The sequence below is a fragment of the Xiphias gladius genome, chromosome 7 (assembly GCF_016859285.1).
Source record: "Xiphias gladius isolate SHS-SW01 ecotype Sanya breed wild chromosome 7, ASM1685928v1, whole genome shotgun sequence".
Classification (NCBI taxonomy): Eukaryota; Metazoa; Chordata; class Actinopteri; order Istiophoriformes; family Xiphiidae; genus Xiphias; species Xiphias gladius.
In genome coordinates this window covers 1,250,848-1,273,264 of record NC_053406.1, presented here as the reverse complement: position 1 = coordinate 1,273,264, position 22,417 = coordinate 1,250,848, and the positions used below count along the sequence as shown (strand labels likewise).

Sequence of the window (22,417 nt, the reverse complement as noted above, 5' to 3'; positions counted from 1 at the left end):
AACATATTTGTTTTATAATCCAAATTTCTAATCCCCTATAGTGGAATGTTTCTAAATAACTGTTTATACGTCTGTTTCTTTTCATATTTAAAAATAAATAAATAAATAAAATATATTGTTACACTTACCTCTAGTGGGTAAATAAAGAGTTTTCATTTTATTTGTCCAGGTTTAGAAATAAGCTTTAGAGGGGTTGTGTGCCCCCTCCCAGTACAATGGAGGTAAATGGAATTGTGGTTCTGGAAACAATTCATAGTGAGGGCCTATTGAATTGAAAAGATGCAGTCATCTTAGATGTAAACATCTCTAAACCTGGGAAAATAAAAGTACAATTATTTGCATATTTTTCTGTAATTTGGGTCAACTGAACATTTAAAACTTGGCAAAAGTTTTATGAAAAAAAATCTAGCTTTCTGGATCACAAAGTGGTCATTTAAAAGACAACAACATCCTGTCCACTATATTGGAACAAGATCGGAGTCTGGCATGACCACGGACATTAGGGAGAATTCTTGTTGCGGAGATGGTGATGAATTGAAATTGAAAATTTGAAATACATGATAACCATATCATGTAGAAACTGGACACACCACTCCCCTCACACAATGGCAAAAACACTTTGAGTTTACTTGAACGTGAAATGTCACTCAGACCTTGAAAGTAGTAATTTGACAAAAACCAACTTACTCCCTTTTTTCTAGAGCTTTGAATTGCATTATGGTCCATATGGAGATGAGCTTGAAAGCACTGAGCAAATTCCATCCAATAAATAAGGCTAACAAGTAGACATTAAGTTAAAAGTATTTTGTCAGTTTAGTTTTCTTATCATGCTGTGCAGAGTCAATCAAAGTCAATCAAAATAAAATTTGATAAAATGTCAAAAAAAAATAAATTGCTGGTTACAGCTTCTCAATTGTACGTATTAGTGCCTTTTCTCTGATTTTATATCATTTTCATGTCAAGTTGGAGTAATTAATCAGTCAATCCAAAGAATGAAGACTTGAGAATGACCTGTCAAGCTATTATAGTCAAGGTGGTGTGTTCTTAACAGACTGAAGGCCCAAAACAATGTACAGAAATAAAAAGCAAATAATCTGAAATTCAATTTAAAAAAGAATAATCCACAACACAATCATAGAAATTTAGCAATATTCAGTACTTACAAAAAATTCTCATAAAAGACAGGTATTTTTCCAGTGTCATTCAGAAAGAAGTACTTGACGGTCAGATCCCTTGTTTTGTGTTTTGCTAGATTACCCACTTTAGGTCTTCACCGTTTAACTGGCATGATATCCACATGAGACTATAGAGTGGCATCCTGTTTTACTTAATCCGTTGTGAAAGAAAGCACTCAGTTTATTTTGCTCAACCCCGAAGGATATAACATTGCGGACTCTTCAGTTTTGCCAAAATTAAATGTGTGTGTGTGTATGTGTGTGTGAGTATGTATTTCAGTGTATGGGTAACAGAGGGGTTTGGCTCTAAAGACGGAAGACAGGAAAGAGAGAGGAAGCAAGGGTGCTGTACTGTATACATATGTATATACACACAATGGAAACAACTTCTAAAAGCAAATAGGCAAACAGTTTTGCAAGGTGTTGTCCAGTAAGATGCGGGCTACCTGTATATGTTACCTGGCAATGTAAGTGAAGTAGTAGCTTCCCATCTGATATAGCTGGTTAACATCCCTTAAGACGACCTTTGACATGGCCTGATTATGTTTGGCTAGAGCTGCATAGGATATGTGAGATGACATGTGTTCCTTTGGATCATCTGTGTGTGTGTGGGTGTGTCTGTGTGTGTGTGTGTGTCTTTGTGTGTGTGTGTCTGTGCGTGTGCATCTGTGTGTGTGTGTGTGTGTGTGTATGTGTGTGTGTGTGTGTGTGTGTGTGTCTCTGTGTGGTGTTTGTTGAGCCAGTGTGTAGGGCCTGTTGATTGGCCTTGATTAACAGACTTCCAGGCACTTGAAGCAGAGCTACAGCCCTTGTAATGTAGCATCTTGAGCTGGTTATTTCCAGTCATTCCACAGGAGGCCTTGAACCCAGGGTTGTGTGTCTTTGTTTGTGTGTGTATGCGTGTGAGGGGTTGGGAGAAAACATAAAAAACGAATGTGCAATATTCAAACTGGACTTTTTTTCCTTGCAGAGAAAGGTGTTTCTGTTCCCTAAATAAGATATTTTGGTGGTCTGCTGAATCCCTGGTCTGCAATTTAATATGGATGACAGATAAAATTTTGAATTTCATTCCAAGTGAGCAATTCTTAGAATTAGAATCTGTAAAGACCACTGAACTGAAAAAGGAATCACTGAGCAAGGAAAAATGAATAATGTATAAAAGGTTGTACCAGCATTCACAATGGGATTCTCAGTATTTACAGCCATTACCTGGGATGGTATTGATTGGCATATTTGTCTGTTTTGTTCCATTCTAAATCTATGAAAAGGACATTTCTCTGACCTTGCTGTCCAGGGAACATCCCGTACTACTATTCACTGAAAATACTTTTTAATAATCCTGTGTCTGTGTGTCTTTCCAGCCAAACTGAGCAACCAGGATTCATACAACAACTTCACCAATAACAACATGGGGAACCCACGGCTTACCCCACTGCCCAGCCTTACTGTGGTGCTGCCTCTAGCTCAGATCAAACAGCCTATGACCCTGGGCACCATCACTAAACGCACCGGGTAGGTAACACCCATATATACACACCTCTGTCTTTATTCACAACAGGAGGTCCAATTACGTAGCACGTGTCATACAGCTACAGTATAAAATGATCCCAGTACTTTATGATCACAGAATCCATAACTTAGTAGGGCAAATCACAATAATGATTTTTTTTCATTGTTCCTCTAGTTATATACAGTCATATATGTATTTCAGTTTTTCCTTTTTATTACATTTGAAAAAAATTCTAAAATTCTGTTTTCGCTTTGTCATTATGGGGTGCAATATAAGAAAATGTGAAAAAGGAGAAGGGGTCTGAATACTTTTTGAATGCACTGTAGTTAACAATTTGCATTAACGTGCTTATTAACCATTTATAAGAAGTATATAAACACTTAATAAATTGTTTATAACATAATATAATGTACGCTTAAGCAGATATCAGGACATTTGAATTCTTCATTAATGTATCTGTCAAAAGTTATAATTCCTCTATCATATGAACGGGTGTGTAACCAGTACAACATGTTATAAAGCATTTATTAACTGTTTATACATATACACATACAGATCATTCACAGGTGAGTATAAAACAGTTCATCAATGCGTTCAAAAACCTTAACTCTAGGTGCACTTACTAGATTTCTCCTGGAGTTTTCAGCCACATATAATGGCCTACATAAATGGATGGAGTTTGCTCAGTTGTCATGAAGAGTGAAAAATAAGTTATTATAAATAACAAATCCATATAATAAATAAATACTTACAATTGCTGAATGGGGGCTTAATAAAGTGTTTCCTAATTAATGTAGTCAAACAATACAGGGCAACGAAGAGACTTAACAATATATCCATAACAATATCTATAGCAAAAAAATAAGAACAAGTATCAGAAGTGTCCAGAGCTGAACATATTTTCTAAATCTAGGATTCCTCAGAACAGCTGCCTTTTGCCACAACTGCCTTTTATTAGCTCTATGTAGAACCTTCCCTGGTAATTCTATGAAAACATATATTAATATGTAACTTTTATGTACTGTATGTATTGAAAGTTTCACCTCTTATCTTTCTAGTCAGTATGGTCAATTTCAACTCCATTTTGTAAAAATAAACCAGGCACAGTGCACTCCAGAGAATCCAACTAAAACCTTTAAAATATAATGTCTCCAGATGGGGTGGATGGAAAAGGGTTAATGGCAGCCCTCTTGAATTTACATTTTGTTCATGGTCAAGTAAAATTTAAGATACACCACATTAAATATTTAACTTCAGTCTGTGATTTGCTGTCCTTTTCCATTAATCACATTGTAAAAACACTGTATTGTGTCAGCAGTAGCCTTGTGTAGGCCAAAGCTTTTCCTCACACATCCAGCTAATGCTCATGGACTTCTTTTGTGTCAGGCCACCACTTTTTTGCATAGGGTAATGAAGCACAACATACATGCGAAGTCATTGTTAGGCTTCTTGGAAAGTGGCTAAGACACATAATTCATTGAAAGAATAGTAATAAAACCCTGCCAATAAATTGAAATCATATTTAAGTCATATTAAATGTAGTGTATCCCTGCCAGCTTTGAGTATTGAAATAGGTTCAGTTTGAAACATAAGACAGCTCTCTTTTCATGCACCTCTGTCCTCCGTCTTTTATTTTCCACTCGGATCTTCGCCATGCGTTGAAATGATGTAGTCTTAAGACCATCAGCAACTACAGGCCTATGCTAAGTGCATTTACATAGAGTACAGGTGGCGCCATAAATCTGGGCAGATTTTAATATTTTCATTTAAATGCAATTTTCATGCCCTGTTTGAATGGGAAATTCTACAATGATTCAAACAGATGGCAAAGGATTTATTTCACCATGATATTTTATAAGTGAGATTTGAGGATGAAAAGAGAGACCTGATCCTTTGGTCAATGTTAATGACAGGCCATTTTCCAAATCATTAAGATGACTTGCAAAGTTAATTTGGGTTGTTAAAATTGTTATTGCTTATAGGCTACTGTGCTGTCCTGCTTTGGTATATTTATGATGATGTCTTGGTACTGGTGGTTTGCATTTTGTTTTTCAGTCGTAAAATTTAACATCATACGATATAGGAGGTTCTCAAATTTATCTGATTGATTTTAATTTGAGGCTTTAAAAAAATGAACAATTCCCCTCCAGTGAGATCTTTCAGATTGCTTGTTTTTATCTAGAGTTTACAGTATCCTTAGCTATGGTATGCTCAGTCAGAAAAAGGTCTCCTGTATTTTGATGTTTCACATTTTTTAGGGTATTCTTTATTGTCCTCATGCTATACGAGGCCATCACTGCTTCTTTTTTTTGCTTATTTATCAAAACTTTTGCTTTTGTGTCAGGTTTAAGTGCTAATCACTCAATGCATTGAGTTGTCACTGCTGTGGAGTTTCATTCATTTAGTTTCATGTCAAGCAGTATTCAGTACTTTCATTCATGCATTTATACTTTTTTCTTTTTTGACTGCTACTACATGCTTATTTTTTATAGTGGCACTTCCAAGATATTCCTTGCCAGTTAGTTAGTTTAGTTAGTGCTGTGAAACATGGGGCTGGGTAAAGTTTTAAACTTTTTGATAGTAGACCTGATTTGATACCAAAGTTTTGATACCAAAACAATACATTTTTCAATACCTTAATTCAAGGAGTATAAAACTGTCAGCAAATTCCATTAACAATTGCAACCACCAACGTGTTAGTCTCTCAGTATTTCGTGACTTCCCTTCCCTGTCTGTGACACTCAGCCACAAGCCAATTGGTTCTAACTGAGGATGTAAATATTTTAAAGAATTTGTCACAAATGATTTTTCTAATATTTCATCCACCCCTACTATATCAGTGAGGGTAGACTAAATATTAGAAACAACTGAGGTTGATGCAATACACCTCAACCTCAACACAAACGGCAGCCTCCAAAATGGCCATGAAGAAAAACAATGACCTCTGTACGGTAAATGTGTATTACTGCATTAGTTTAGTTTTAAGATGTACCTCATAAGTTGGCAAATGAGTGTAGTTTCATTTTAAAAAAGCTAAATATTCTCCTAAAACAGCTTGTCATTGTAGTTTTTAACAAACATTACTGTAGCTGGAGGACATAATGCACTTGTCTGGGATTATTTTCAGTGACAGACTGATACAAGTTTGATGATTAAACAGGTCATCCAGTGAGACAGTCCTCCTGTAAAAAACAAGCCCAAGCCCAGTTCATCTGTGCCAGCAGCTTATTGAGACCCATAGTTACATTTTCTTGTTAGGTGACATCTAGCGGCCGTAGTAATTATGATGGGAGCAAAGGAAGAAATTAGGTGATGTAGTATATAGGGCAACAAAGTCTGTGTTAGAAGGAGGTTCGGGTGGATGGATGGGCCGATAAAACACAGGACTTTAATACGGGAGGCCGCTGTTTGTTTCCTGTTTGAAATCGATAGTCAACATTGTTTCTTTTAACCATGTGCATTCCACAACCTTAAATGCAAGTTTATAAATGTAACCCTGGCGACGAAGGTCCTCTGACCTTAAGAAAGTAAGTGTTTTAACCCAAACCATGATTTTTCCCTAAACCTAACCAAGTTGTTTTTGTGCCTAAACCTAACCAAATTGTGATTGTTCCATAAGTCTAACCATGTTTTTATTGTTGTAACCATGACGACAAAGATCAGGTACACCGCCACTGGTACACTTCCGTGTTTTATTATTGTAACCATGATGATGAAGGTCTGGTACACTCGCCGCTGTAGGGACTCTATCAGAGAGTAGGGACAAACAAGCTATATGGTTGAAGGACTTTTTACACCCAGTGGAACAGTATGGCTTATTAATGTGTTTTTAATTTTTAACAGGTTTTAGACAACAATGGAGCTCTATGGCACAGTAATAAGATCAATCAGGCTTTGCATATGCATACAATATTTTCTGATTGGATAAATTCATTGTTAGTTTTGGTTCTTTTCATGGGATTTTTTCTGACGGTACTAAACCGTCTCCGTATGTAAGAATTCTACAAATATTTCACATATTTCACCCAGTGTACCTGGTCATGAAACACCTCAAACAGCTGTATTAGCTCTGTAGGACATTATCAGGCCTGGTAGGCTGTTTTAGTACTCCTTCATCCATCCATCCATTCAAGAGGAGGCATCAGTATTAATGCAACAGGACATGCAGCTGTGCGGCCTGCTCCTGCATGCACACAGCTGCACCAATACACCAAAAATACACACACAAACACACTGGGTTAGGCAGCAGGTTTGGCCCCTAGAGTGGGGGGTGATACCGTATGCTTTCACGCTGTACTTGCACGGGAGTACCCAGGCACCATCTGTCTCTCTGTGTCTCTTTGTGTGTCTGTGTGTGTGTGTCTGTGTGTGTCTGTGTGTGTGTGTGTGTGTGTGTGTGTGTGTGTGTGTGTGTGTGTGTGTGTGTGTGTGTGTGTGTGTGTGTGTAACAGAGAGAGAGAGGAGCATCCGGCAGCTGTATTTACACCTGTATGAGCAGATCCCTGTTGGCAGGGCAGTAGAGGAACACACCAGCTGCTTAATCTACATTCCCTACCAGGCTGTCATTGTGTGAACTGTGCCGTGACACGCGCACAGACACACACACACACATACACACACACACACACACACACACACACACACACACACACACACACACACACACAAACAACAAACAACGACACACATATACACACACGTTGATGAAGCTTTTACCCAGTTTGTGTGACCAGGCCAATTGCAGGGATACCTTCAGACACCTTGGGGCAGCTTTAGACCACCAATGTGCAAAATGTGCTGCTGTTTGTCTTCAGAGACCTCAAAGTTTTAACATCAAAGAAAACCTCACTAAGTTCATACAGAGCACCCTCCCCTCTTAATTTAGATTTTGGTGTTTCCCGTCAGAGCAGGGAGGTAGTCGGATGTGGCTCAGCATCCGCCTGATAACCCCCCTCCAAAAGAGGCCAGGTCAGGGAGTGGAGGAGCTCAGCCAAGCTTCTGCTAGTCCTCAAAGTCTCCTGGGAGTCCCGAACATGAAGAGGAGTGTCGGCTCTGACCCGGCCTCTTTTTTCCTGTCAGCCAAATTTGGCACAGGAGGGGTGGACACAGACGAATTATATCCCAAGGAAGAAAAAGACACAAAATCCAAAAGATTCTGTCTCGGTGAAATGTCACTCTCAGAACTTAATCTGTGAAAGAGAAGTATTCAAACAGTCAGATCCCAGGAAAGTCCACTTGTCCCTACAGTCACAGAGTTCTGTGAGGATAGATTTATCTTGTCAAAATGCCTGTCATTGTCAAATTTTGGATTTGCAAGCAGATAAACTAATGCACACTTAGCCCACCTACACACAGTCTGACTTTAACACAGACAAATGAAAATCCAAATGGAAAGATTGTCACACACAAAACAAAACACCACCCTTGACCGAATCCTGCTGATGACATTTTCTAGCAAATGCAGATAGAGTGCAGGCGAGGTAATGAGAAAGACAAGAGTGAGAGAATGAATGAGACCCTGTGACCTGCCACAGATGTGCCTTCAGATTACTGTAATACGTATGTAAGAGCCAGCCCAGAGCAAGAGCCATTGTTGCACAGCGCATTGCTTAGACCAAAGCTAGAAAGGGGCTTTAAGAATGCAATGCCCAGCATCACATGGCAACGGGACTAAACCATTTGCGCAAATCACCTCGCTTCCCTCCCTTTTTAATAGCTCAGGCAGAGCTGCTTTTAAGGCCACCGGGTTAAGAGATAAATGTGTGAACGACTATTCCCCAGGAGTGGGGTCGTCCCCTTACAGGTCGATTACGCTCGCTCTTTTCCTCTCTCGCCTGCTTCTCTTCCTCTGTTTCCTCCTCAGTAGCGCACCCACTCACAGTCTTACACCCCTTTTACTCAAGTGACCGATGTTTAACTTGCGTTTCCCAACATGCCATTGACCCGTGGGAGTCTTTTCCACCAAACCTGCTGGATCAGGCAGTGCGTCACATAACTGGGCGGCCTTTGTCTACACTGTGGTCAGAACTGTTTACTGCCAGCTCAACATAGTGGACATGTTTCCCAACATGACTTCATTATTTTGTTTTACTCTAAACAGTATCGAATTTTGACATTTTTATTTGTAACACTAAAGCTTAAATGTAATGCATTTCAATATAACGATATGCAGCAATTCTCCATGATAAAAACTGAGTCAACCATTTCAACCAGTGAACACTTCTAGTTATTATATTATTGAAGATTTCTGTTTTTCAAAGGAAAAGCCCTCATATTCATCCTTTTAAAATTAAAGCAACAGAATGTAATGCAGTTATTGCAAGATATTAAACTACATCCAAGGTGACCAACCAGTATAAAATGTACATATTTGCAGAAAACATTGCCGGTTGGATAATGCAACTCAAATAATTTGAAGGTTCTAATGACAGTTTTGTCATAAAATGGCCAGTTTACACTATTGCATAGATCTATGGACTCAGTAAACACACAAATCTGCAACATAAACGTAGATTTTTGGTATATCTGGCAATGATTTCAAATCACATGTACCAAAGATAGAGACAATCTTGCCTGATAGTAGTAGAAACAGACATGGGAATATTGGGAGAGGACAAGGGGGGTGACATTTAACAAAAGTCTCCAGCCAGAATCGAACTAGACCACTAGATCTTAGGGATGCCAAAGTTTCTTCTTTATCCACCCCAGGAAACCACACCCTGGTTGTAAGCCTGAGCTCAGTAGAGTATTGTCATGGTAAGGTGTCAGAATATTTAAGAAGAAAGAAGTGTTTCTGTTGATGCTGTGCTGAGTATAGGTGTATCCATCGTCAGGCTCATGTGGGTAAGGAATGAAAGGATCAGGGTAACAGGTCAACACAGGAAGCTTTTGACAATGACATGTAGAGAGTATAATACATAATCAACCTTGTCTCACCATGTAACCATTTTAGTTCCAAAAACATCACTCAACATGAGGCAATACTTTTTAAATGATGTTTGACCCTTCACAGCCAGATGTAACAGTGGTAGCAGGTGTTGGAGGAGCATTCTGCTTTTAAAAGTGGCATTTATGTAACATGGTATGGGCCATGCCAGAAACATAGATTTCCTTTAGTTTTCTGTTTTGCTCAAATTCTCTTTAATGTCCATGGTACAATAAAGTAAAGTAAAGTAAATTCTAATTCTTCTGAATTTGGCTTAGTGTAAAAATGAAATTATTAAACATTTAAAACTTTCAATGATATGCAACTTTTACTAATAGGCTATCATCAGTTATTATGCTAGTTTCCTGTATGTGGGATCACACTTTACCTTGCTGAAAAAGATGAATGGTAAGCAACAAGTTGACTTTAGACTATGGTTTAGATGGATGTATTCATGAGCCAAAAGCATTACACTATTTTTTTGACTCAACTTTTAGCTCTCCTCCAACTTGCTTTGTATTTATTCTACTGCCATTAACTCCCATTACTCTCTTAGCCACAAACAATAAATTCAACCAACTATAAGTTCCAAGAAACTAGGAGGGAGAAATTCAAAGTGGCATGTATTAAACCCCAAAGCCTACTTAGCCTTTGCTCCTACCATGGAGCTCTCACCCCATTTGTCAATCACTCTCCCATTGGTGTCCATCCATTTACCCAGCTGGAGGCCCAGAGTGGGGGCTCAGCAGGTTTGATAGAGGCCGTCCACCCCCCTCTGCAGCACTTTGATATGTGGCAGTTAACCAGGGGCCTCCATTACACCAACCAGCGTGTTCATTTGTAAACTTACGCTCCAGGAGTAAGACATTCCAGGGCAAATTGTTGCTCCCTGTCTCCCAGAGGAACATTTTTCTACACATCGATGTACCAAGACTAATTGGCGACTGTGTGCTATCGTTGGGAGGGCCTGGGCGGATGCAGCGAAAGCGATAAAATAAAGAAGTGCTGCAGAGTGCTTTGTTTGGCTAGGGATTCTGTTTTTCATGATTGGGGGAGGCTGGCTGGCGGGGACAGAGTTCAGTCTCATCGGACCTTTATTGCTGTAGGGAAAGGGCTTATTTACTGTAAACTGTTTATGGAGCTCTGTCACTATCTCTGGACATGCAGAATAAACACAGGAACACACTCCCAATCCTAATGTCTTGTAAACACTAGAAACACGCACAGACTGACAGACAGAAATACAACCTGAAAAAGACACTACACTCTGGATGGCTCTTACACACACACACACACACACACACACACACACACACACACACACACACACACACACACACACACACACACACACACACACACACACAAAATGTACTTGTTAACATAATCACAGCAAATACACGTGCTTCCAAACAGGCACACACATTCACAAGACAATGCATAGCCATAAATATTCACTTGGACAAAAAGAAAAGAGTTAGATGCAAACACACAACTCCTTGTCTCAACAGTGGCCGAGTGCTCTTAGTTTTTATTGGTGTCCCCAGTTGTTATACATATCGAATTAAGTCTTCATAATCTTTCTCAATCTCAACAATCAGAAAAGTTTCTCATTGTTTTTCGGTGTTTTCAAAATTGGATTCAAACCTACATGTTTCTGCACATGTACCCAATCCCTTAAAAGTTAAGGGAGAAAAAAAAACATGATAGATGTCTGAAGAAAAAAACAAAGTCTGTGGACATAGTACATCCTTCAAATGTATGGTATGAGACTTTACAGTGCAGCTTGAGCAGATGAATTATCAAGCCATCCCGCGGGTTTTCAAATCTATCTTAGTGCACAGACATTTTGTTTCCTGTGTGTTGTGCACTTAAACAGACATGTCAAAGAGTATGTAATGTGAAAAGTGTGTTTGCTCAAGTATGCTAGTTTAATAATGGTTTTTCCGTCTATTTCTGTATCCACCACCCGCTCCACCATCCCCCATCCTCTCCACTCTCCCCCACCCCCCGTCTCATGAAGACCCTACCTCTTTGGGGCAGGATGTTTTGCCATTAAAACTCCATGGTGAGTTTTGCTTCTCCCCTCCTTGGCGTCCTCAGCAGCATGCAACTGTATACTCCGCAGCACACATCCTCCTTTACCTCTTATTTGTGTTCTGTTATATTTCCAACACATACTGCAGAATTTGTGCCTTCATTCCTCATTGGGGAAAAAGGAGTGTTTCTAATTTTTTTTTTGCTCTTTTTTGTAATTTTTTTCCAAAACCTTAAATTTTTCTGTTCAAGTATATTCTTAGCTTTTGAAGTAGCATGACTCACTCAAGCAACTACAGTACTTAGGTGAACATAGGATTTCTGTTGGATTCAATGTTTATATACAGACCTCATATATTTTGTATTTAAATGTATGGTTTAACATTTTAGTTAATGCCTGATCTTTTTATGAAAAGGCTGCAAACATTAAAGAATCTCAGCATGTTCTAGGTCTGTATCATAGGTGATGTTGTAGGGCTTTAAGGCAATGCCATAGCACTTCTTGGTTGGTTGCCATGTGGTTTCTTTGAGCCGCCCTCTAGAAAATGACATCTCTGTCTTCTTGTCTTTTTCTTTCTTTCTGTTTAGACCCTCCATGATGTTTATCCAAGAATAACGCCTTTGTGTAAAACACATTGTTCAAATTTTCCTCTACCCCACTTTGGTTACATTTTTTTCTGTTAAATGTGTGTTTGCACACAGTGTTGTGCCTTGCCATTTTCTGGTATTAATGTGAACAGTGTCTTGTGGAGGTTTATAAATCTGAGTAATGTGGCCTACAAAATGTGTTTTGCAAAGTACTAAAGGCGAACCCCATTGAAAAAAAATCTGTTTAGTTAATCATAACTAAAGTATTTTATTCAAATAAAAAATGCTGCAGTAATCAGTATTTTTATGGTAACAATGACCCAAATAACACCGTGTAATGTGCAAGAGGTTGCTCAAAGGAATTAACCTACAGAGAATTATCACCGAATTCTGTTACCAGCAACTGGTACCACGGCTTCCATTTTGAATAAAAATTACATCAGTGAGACAGAGAGATCATTAGGGCAAGATGATAACTCCGCCCTAACAGAAAACAGCAATAAAGAACATCGTCAGATTGAAAAATGAAGTAAAACAAAAGACCAATGTAATCTGATTTTCAAGATAATAATCAGGAAATGGTTAACTTTCACTTGATTAAAAAAAAAACAACAAAAAAAAAAAACAGAGAATCAAATGTTAGAGAGCACAACATCTTCCTATTCAAGGAACTTTTTCTTGTAGGGGGCAGAAGCCAAGTCTCTTATCAACACTGTCTAATGGAATAAGACTCTTAGACACTTTTAAAAGAAGCCCCTTTATGACAGAGTCACTTACGAAAGGATGATTGAGTGGCTCAGTGAAGTGAACTTTTCTCCTCCTTGTTGACTCCATTTACTTTAGAAATAATAGCATGTGATGCCTTCTCCAAGTCCTGGGTTTCATCTTTTGTTGTGGGCAGTCACTCATACTTTTTAATTGAAGTTTTTTCTTTCTGTCTTCATCCACCTCCTTCTTAGTCCAGGACCTTAATGATTTTTGAGCGTATACTTTTCAGAGCTACACATCATTAACGTCATAATCTTGACCCTCACAATAACTGCATTCCACTCAAATTTGAGCAAGTTAAACCTATATTGTTTCTGAAATAGTGTATGCCTTGAGACATGAGCTATGACAACCCATTTGCCAATTTCTGCATCAGTGTTGAGCATGCCTTCTCAAAGCTAAGGGGGAACCTAGAGTTTAGGACCAAATTTTAGAAACATTATTTCCTTTTCCCAGATATCACAGACTGTATCATGTCTTCTCGAATTTCCATTTAATTTTATAGGCGTATATTTTAAACAACTAATTTTGTTGTGGAAACTCACAACTTTCTGACGAAATATATGAGCTTACACCAATACATTTACGTTAATTTCCACAATCTGACTTCAAAGACTATTTAGTAAAATTCAATGTCTAGTATGGCACACAGTGGGAAGTATAAGGAACAGGAACAGGTAAAAAAATAACAAAAGTCCTCTTCTTGAACATTTGATGCCATTCTCCAATGTTTAAAGAGGTTCCCTCATTGGTTGCCAAAGCTGCCTCTTTCCCAGATAAAATAATAAATGTTGTAAAATAATAAATGTGACATTGAAGGATGTGTCCTCCACATGACTGCCCTCTCTCTTTTGCTCTGTCTGTCTTTCTTCCCCTTCTTGGTCAAAGTCTTAATACTGGCTCTGTTTCTGATATGAATTAACCATATGGCTCAGAATCAGTGCACCAACACCCGTATAGCTCTTTGTCACTGGATGGCCAGCTGAAGCGAGCTCTATCATATTTGTTTACCGCAAGGGCCCTTAAAATAAATGGAAGCTGCCACTGGACTTCCATCCCCCCTTGGAGGCGCCTCACGTTAGCCCCGGACATAGTAATGCAAAGGGACTTTGATGGTTGATGTCACAGATTGAATTATGCCCTTGAGGAAAAGCTATTAGCTCAGTCAAGAGACCTCATTTGTTAAATTAAAAGTGGAAATGACATGTGAGTAGTCTTTTCAGTGAATTAAAGTTGCAAAGAAAATGGATTCCACTCCTTGCTAAAAGGCAATAGTACAAAAGGAAATCTTGTGGAGGGAGAAGAAAAAAAGAGATTTGCCATTGTAGTGACATCCATCTCCCCCTGCTCCCAATTCCCTTTTAGTATATTTATGTTTCATAATTTATTGATATTGGGTTACATTTTTCGTAACCTGGTACCATTTGCCAACCTGCTTCCCTACCACTAGTCCACTCCAAAAACTGGTTGCTGTCCCCCATATGGAGAGCAGAAATAGGCCCTCTTCTGGAACTGTGCCTCTCTGTCGTAAGGGCAGAAACCTCAACACTTTTAAGCCACTTCAAGTGAGATCAAGGGGAAAAGGCTGATTTAAAACACAGATGAATAAACTTTAGTGGTCACTGTACCCGGAGGAGATGAGAACTGAGCTGTGATCTTTGGTACTTTTGGCATGCTCAGCACTAGCTGAGGCCTCTTCAAAGAGGTCCAAACCCAGCTCATCAGCTATGAAGCCACAGTGTAGAGCCAGTATTATAGCTTGGTATCAAAGACTTACAATTATACACATTGTTGTGTGTGGTTATATACTCCATGGTGTATGTACTTTGTAATAATGTATACACCGATCACCCACAACATTAAACCAATTACCGGTTTTAATGTGACTAAATGCGTGTACAGTACACACCAGTATATGTGTGTTTCTACGTGTGTGTGTGTGTGTGTGTGTGTGTGTGTGTGTGTGTGTGTGTGTGTGTATGTGTGGGTTTGTGTGTGTGTGGGTTTGTGTGTGTGTGTGTGTGTACACACAGACAGATCGATACACATTACATATACAGTATACAGTAGACAATACAGACTGTAAGTATTTGAACAGTTACTCATTTTTTGGTTGTTCAAGCTCTGAGCACATTCAATTTGAGATAAAATAATGGTTACTACATATTTCATACATGCATACGTATTTCAAATTGAATGTGCTGTAGTGCAGAGTCTCATGAACAAAAAAAAAAAGCCTGTAACTGTTCAAATACTTAGTCTGGACTGTATATAAAAGTGAGGTCAGCATGCGTGGTCGCAACTTGGTCAGTCCTTCACTAATGGCTCCAAAAAATAATCTCTACTGTTCCTATTAAAAGATACAATGTACAATGTTTTTCTTTGATTTATTATTCATATTCCATTTACATCCAAAGTCAAAATGAAGACTATGAGGAGGTTAGAATATCTTCCAGTACACAGTGTAAGTCGCTGTGTGGTATATTCCTCAGCCCGGAGCTCTCACCCCTAAAAACCAACATCAGCTTGCCATGAAATAGGATTTGTGTTTCCTGGGTTATTGAAACCAGTGAACCACAGAGACTTTGAGGATTTAACATATTTTCCAGCAAGGGGAGAGATGGAACACCAAGGTTTAGGGTAATTAAACACCTCACCAGAGAAGAACTTACACTTTAGAGATCTCTGAAACAGTCAAAGTCAGGAATACTTTTCCTACTCTTGAGCAATGAACAGTTATATGGTCTCTTGAGTTCAACAGATCACTTGTTTCCCCTAGTCCCTTACCATGAAACATGCCTATAGCCATTTTCACTTAAAGGACCCCAGTAGGGTTCTTGAAAGTTTAAAGACTATACATATCTTAAATGTTTATTTGCATTTCTTTGACATTCTCTCTTCTTTTTAATTTGCCTTACTATGGTCCACCATTTTTGAGATTGAAAAGCAAAAGAAAGGAAACACGCATAGGGAAAAAAATGCAGCTATGGAAACACTCCTTCATTGCTAGTGGATAGCTAACTGTACCTTTTTGTTAAATGCTTTATCTTATAAGCTTATATACTGACAGACGGATAGGACTGAGGATGAGCTTGGAGGAGAAGACAAGGGCACCCTGGAGTTAGCCAAGGCAATATCCTGAGTGTGACTTTATCTCCCCCTTCATCTTCCTTTCACAGACAGGGCTTACTGTGGATATTTGGTCATTCAGCCTTTCCCCTTGACCCAGCACTAATAAATACAAGCCACAAAACATGTATGGAGGCCTTTCTTATGACTACCTTCAACTTTTCCTTTTTCTTGATCCCTTCCTCACTGAGTTATTTATGAGGTGCTGAGAGTCTGAGGGGAGGCAACAGAAAGATAATTTTGCCAACAACAGGTCTTTCAGCACCTAGTAGTGTGAAAGACTACTAATTATGTGGTCTGGATTTGTTGTTTATTGGTGACCAATTCAGCAAGTTGCCCACTTTCCACAAAGGGAAGTTGGTTGGTCATTGTCAGAGCATTCTATACATGCCAACCTGTGCTGCTTATTGGATAAGAAAGTAAATAGCAGCAGCATTTTAGACCTGCAGATGTAGATATGTCAATGCTGCCACCTACAGGCAAAGAACACAGTTGTTGATGCAATTTTAACACTTGCACCACCTGCAGGTAATGAGAGTTAAAGCTGCAGTTTTTATGTTCTTTTTTATGGGTGTTTTCTTTTTGTGTTTAAAATTTCACATTTAACATTTTTGTATCTTATACAAATTAGTTTTAAACTAATCACTCAAAAAAAATGCAAAACATAAAATAAAAACATAAAACATAAATAATAATCATAAATCAACATTCAGGCTTATTAAATAATTTTTAACTTGTGGCTTTAAAACACCAAATGTTCGCTTTTGAAGGTTTTGTAAAAGCAGTTACTTACTTTTTTATTAAATTAATTTATTTTCCTATCTAAACCTCTATGAAAAAAGTGGACCCTTAGTTGAGATTATTTTGTCCACACACTGATTCCAGAGTCAAAAATTAATTTATATGCCTAAAAGTTTTAAAATTCAATGCATAACACTTATGTAAATTATTTCAGTAACACCCGCTTTTCTAGTTCAAATATTCAGGGACAAAGACTAAAACTGACCAGTTTGCTTTTTTCCTTAAAGGACAAATGCATTCTAGTTTTTCATATCCATCCATTCTGTAAACCACATCCTTTTCAGACTCAGTGGTGACAAGATCCTTTCCCAGCATGCCACACACATAACGATGGTATAGAAGAAAGAACTGAAATCAAAACGCATCGGCCATTGGGCACACGAATGCAAAAATTGTAGAAATTTTTGCTTTCCTTTCCTATAGATGGTGCAAGTTAGTAGGAGACTTCTTGATAGGCCCGGTGCCAGGTTCTTTACATCAGTGGCATTAAGTTTCCCTGTTGTTTATGGCTTATGTGTGTGTATTGCTTATATTTGTTCCACATAAACAAAAAATATAAAACTTGTTCAAGGTTCTTTATCAGAGAGCTTTAACTGGCAATATAGAGTCACAAAATGGATAAATTGAAATTCTTTGTCTTTTTAAGCTTTGTCTTTTTTTCTAACAAGTGAATGTTGGCAGGCGTGAGTGTGTTTCTTTCATACCAGTCTGGTTTACGGTCAAGGTTAAGCACCCCTCAGGGAGTGTGTGACACCACCATTGGTCTTCAGTCCCTTAGCCCACCTCATACCTGATCTGCTGTGACCACTTTTTACTGTCCAGGTTGGTTATAGGGCCGGACAGTAATATCAGACCTCGCTAGTGATCAGTACCATATGGGGAGCTTTATTGCAGCTGAAAACCCTTTCTGTGTCCGCTTCCTCTCAAACACTCCTGACATGCAGAATAATCCAGTAACTTCTAATAAATTCTCTCCTGTGGCCAACACGAAGTGAACCAGCGAGGAAAGGCAGCTCTGATGCTACTGTTGTGAGTTGCATGTTCAATTGAGTGATTTCTGTTTTATGTATTTATTTACAATATCCTTTAGATCATGTGGATCCAGGGTGAGATAAAGGCTTATTGGTCCCTACCATATGGAGGTGCAGTTTACGATTGTAGCAAGAAGGAAACATGGAGTTATACCTACTATTACTTAGTAAAAATCTCTGGAAGTGCTGTTCTGAAAATATGCAGCCTGTAATTGATCACGACATTGTTCATTATACACACATGCACACCTTAAAAAAGGGAAGCCAAATTTGGTGCTTCTTTTTGGTTGCAAACTTGCCGTTTTGCCTTTCTTAACTCACTGAATTAGATTTAAGAGTATACAGTAGTTCTTGTGTAAGCGCCCATTAAGATCAACAATAATTAATGCGCCAACACTGCAGTTTGATTGAAATGAATGAGGAACCCTGCGGTTTTCACTACAGTGCAATCACTGGTCTGAACGTAACCTAAGATAACAGCACACTTAATTGTTGTCTTCAACATAAATACTCTGTCTCAAACATACAATCCTTTTCAGACAGGAAGATGATCTAGAATGGTGGCTAAATTGCAAATCGAGCAGGTGGACATTTTTTAAGACATACTCTACGTTTTTGAGTTTGGACTGATTGTGATTATTTTTTTAATATTTCATACATCTACATTTGTGTTGGTGAAAAGTTGATTTTCTCATTTTGTGCTGCTAAGGTAGTTGTTTTATTTGCAGGCATTTCAGTTTCCCCTTGCTTAGCTTTTTGCATGCAAAGCACTTATACAAAACTTGTGTTCGTTGTTCTCAGATGTCGCAGTGTAGTCTTCATACACTTAGCTCCAAGGTGTTCCTTTTCTTTTGTAATACTGTTAAAAATCATCACCTCTTCTAAATCAGCTTTTGGTTGTTATCCTCCTTGGAGCAAACATTAGAAATTTAATCTTGCTCACAAAAGTGCTATACGTTGTATTTTAATTTCAAAGATGGTACCCATAAATTGAGAAACATTATTATAATTGTTGTATTCAAGTGAGATCACTGTTGAATATACTGAAAGCCTTTAATGGTCTCTATACCCAGTTCAAACTTTGTGTCACTGGGTCAGATTTGGAGGCAAATTTCCTTGTCCTCGTCTTGTCCTATGCTTTACAGAACAGTGCAAGAAATGTAAGTTAAAAGTCCAGTGTTTATTTTAATCACTACAGTCAATGTAACCAAGGAGGGGCAACTAGACTGGAGGCAACAGGGTTTATGGGAAATGTGGTCTTAATTCTGACAAACTGGTAATTTAACATGAACTTGAAGGTAGCAATTTTTCCTGTCCATGGTCTTATTTGGTTGTGGTACTTAAACCAGTCAGTCAGAAATATTTTGAGTTGGACATGTTAAAATATACTAACACAACAGGGAGTACCAAGACACTGCAGTACAGTTTTTGCTTTATCTCATCTTTGTACTCTTTTCCTTCTTGAAGCAAAGCCAAGCCACCTCCTCAGATTTCCCCTAGCAAGTCCAGCGGAGGAGAGTTCTGTGTTGCCGCCATCTTTGCCTCATCTCGCTCCTGGTTCATCACCAACCCCAACATGAAAAGAGAGAAAGGTTAGACCATGGTCACAGGTACTTTAAAGATTTTCTAGAGTTAGTATCCTGGCAAAGTCCAAACATGTTTCCCGAAAAGTGAAAAATCGAATGGTTAATGGATACAAAATCTTGACAAATGTAGTGCAATGCATTTTTTTAATGCAGTTTTTTCCTGCATTATCAGAATTTGCTTTTTATCATAATTTTTGTATCAACTAAAGCAGTATTTTTATCACTATCTTCTTTGTCATCCTCCTGACAGATCAGTCTAGGCAGTCGGTTGTCGACTCGCTGTATATCATCAGTTGCTACGGTAACTTGGTAGAGCATGTTCTTGAGCCTCGGCCAATTAGCACTGCTCTAAAGATAAGCGATGATACACCTTTGGAGCTCAGCACCTGTCCAAGGGCCTGCTGGACTCTAGCCAGGTAACACTGTGTTGACTACTTTATCCCTGATAAAATGTCTAATACTGGCAGTCACATACTTGATTTGTCTTTTTGAGTAGGACTCCACAGTGGAATGAGCTGCAGCCACCCTTTAACTCCAACCACCCCTTGGTTTTGACCTCAGACCTGGTGCAGTACCATCAGTATCTTCTGGCTGGTAAGTACTAAACAAATCGTTCATTTTGTGGTCATGGATTTACACAAACAAGCATTAACAATATCAAGCTGTTTTCAAATAGAATGCAAAGCAACATTAAGTCAATGGAAACATAAATTAATGTAGATACACTCTCAACTCTAGTTTCTTTAAACTGCATTTATACTTGAGTCACTCTGGACCTGTGCTTTTCATTTTTTTGAGACAGAAATATGGTCAGGATGGAAGGAAAATAAAGGCTTAATGCAGTTTAATGTGTTTAAAACCCCTATGTAATGAATTTTTGGTAATATAAAAAAAGACATATATTTCTTTAAATATAGCAGACAGCAATGTATGCCGCAACTTTCATCCCCACAAATCAGACCCAGAGGCAAAGAAATCACAATAAAATTTACATACAAAGACTGCACCGTTAGTTTTTACCAGGGCAGTCTCATTTTTCTTCAAACAAAAACTTAAGGCATCAGAAAGATTTGTTAGCTATGATCATGTTAAAATCCTACACTTATATTAAAAGTACATAACAATGACAAAAAAAGAATTGCAAGTTCTTTGTTGTGGAATTTCAGACTTCATGCAGAGATCAAAGTATGAAATTTTTTCAAATATCAGATAAATCTATCTTACTACCTAAATATTTTTTTCTCCAAAAGTTATGTTTTTAATTCTTCTCCATTTTGTTTTGTTTTTTTGTTTGTCTTTTTGTTTTTTTGTGGTTCATTGCTGACATCAATTCCAGAGATTTCAGAGATTTCAAAAATTTTCATTGAATATTAATTAAATCGCAAAAAGTGTCAAATGATTTCTTTTGGATGTTTTTTTTTGCCTGTGCTGCATGTACTGTATGTGTTTACTACATGTATGCATCATAAAATATAGGTCTCTGTATGTTTTGGTCGCACACGCTCACACGACCATGTATGTTTGCTGTATGTACTGTATGCATCATTAGTCAAGGGGGGAAACCCCTATACCCTGCTGATTTTTCATGCTGACTATGTTGAAAGCCAGTCCTCAGCCTCTTATTGGTGCTGCATGCTGAGAAGAGAGCTTTTCAGTCAGCAGCCATAACATATCCTTTCTCAGAGACTTTGGAGAAGGATATCTCTACCATTTCATATCCTCTGAGTACTGTCAGAAATAATCCTAGTTCTTCAGTTTGCTGCTGCACTTTGAATCCATTCTTTGCTGGCCATACCACACGCCTGCTTCAGGACATGCTAGCACAATGATATAAGATGCCACACACAGACCAATTAGCTGACACCCTAAACTCCCTCTAATTCAATAACAAGTACAGAGCAGTGAGCACTTTAGGTTGCCGTCTGAAAGGCCAATTCGTAAAAGTGTAGAGTACAACACGGATGGCCACACACGGAATCAATCCACCCCCTGAAATAGGCTGCCGTTTTGAGCCCACTCCATAATTATAAACACACAAAATCTGTAATTAGCTCTTGCGGGTGCTCCAGGGCAATTGGTAGCTGTGTTTACCCTAATCTCTGTACTCGTCTCCGTTGACTTCTGCAGTGCTCCAGGTCTAACTGGTAGGATATTTTCTCAAATTAGTGCTAATGGTCTCTCCTAGTGTCAGAGCGATGAGGACGCGTTGGAGTGATGGGCACGGGCGTCGGCCTATTCCACCATTCTTTCCGCCAGCTAGGGCAGAGGAACTGGCTGCATAATGAAAGAGATTCATTGCATTAACATTTATATCCAATTAACAATAGCCAGATAGCACCGCCATGTCTCTTTATTCCCCAAATCAACCCAGTGGGAACCGATGCAAGGTCATGACGCTATAAACATAATTGCTCAGCCCTCTACCCACTTCTTGTGCTCCTGCCATTTTCCCTCTGGGCCATGTGTCCTATACACCACCACTACCAACCGGGTTACTCTTGGAGTGCCACCTTCCATTTCTATGCTTTGCACTCCAGCACAGACTCTCAACATCCTGTTTCTCAGCATGCATCCCCTTGCCAGCCCTCTCCTATGCCGTTTCCTCCAGGGCTTGGCATTGCAGCTGAGAAATGATCCAGGAGAAAGACTCGATTTGACCTTAGGATGAATTATAGCACAGCCATACACCGCTTGTCCAGCCGCCTCTTGCTGAGCATAAAGATCAGGCTGCCGCAGTGGAATCTGAAAAGACATCTAGTTTGTACTTGTGGAACAAATTGTGCTATCTTTGTCTAATTTTTACATTGCTGATCCAACTATCACAAAGCAGAATAAGTATCAAAAAAACTAGACGATTCAAATGAGAG

The 22,417-nt window shown here is 38.7% G+C and overlaps 1 protein-coding gene across 5 annotated transcripts in view; it reads left to right on the top strand.

The window, feature by feature from the left end:
• bcas3 (BCAS3 microtubule associated cell migration factor) overlaps positions 1–22,417 on the top strand; it is a 391,310-nt gene that overhangs the window by 107,059 nt on the left and 261,834 nt on the right. For all 5 annotated transcript variants that reach the window (XM_040130737.1, XM_040130738.1, XM_040130736.1 and 2 more), the window contains 4 exons: positions 2,537–2,687; positions 19,432–19,556; positions 19,801–19,966; positions 20,047–20,144. In XM_040130737.1, coding sequence (XP_039986671.1) covers positions 2,537–2,687; positions 19,432–19,556; positions 19,801–19,966; positions 20,047–20,144 — 540 coding nt within the window. The remainder of the gene's footprint in view (positions 1–2,536; positions 2,688–19,431; positions 19,557–19,800; positions 19,967–20,046; positions 20,145–22,417) is intronic.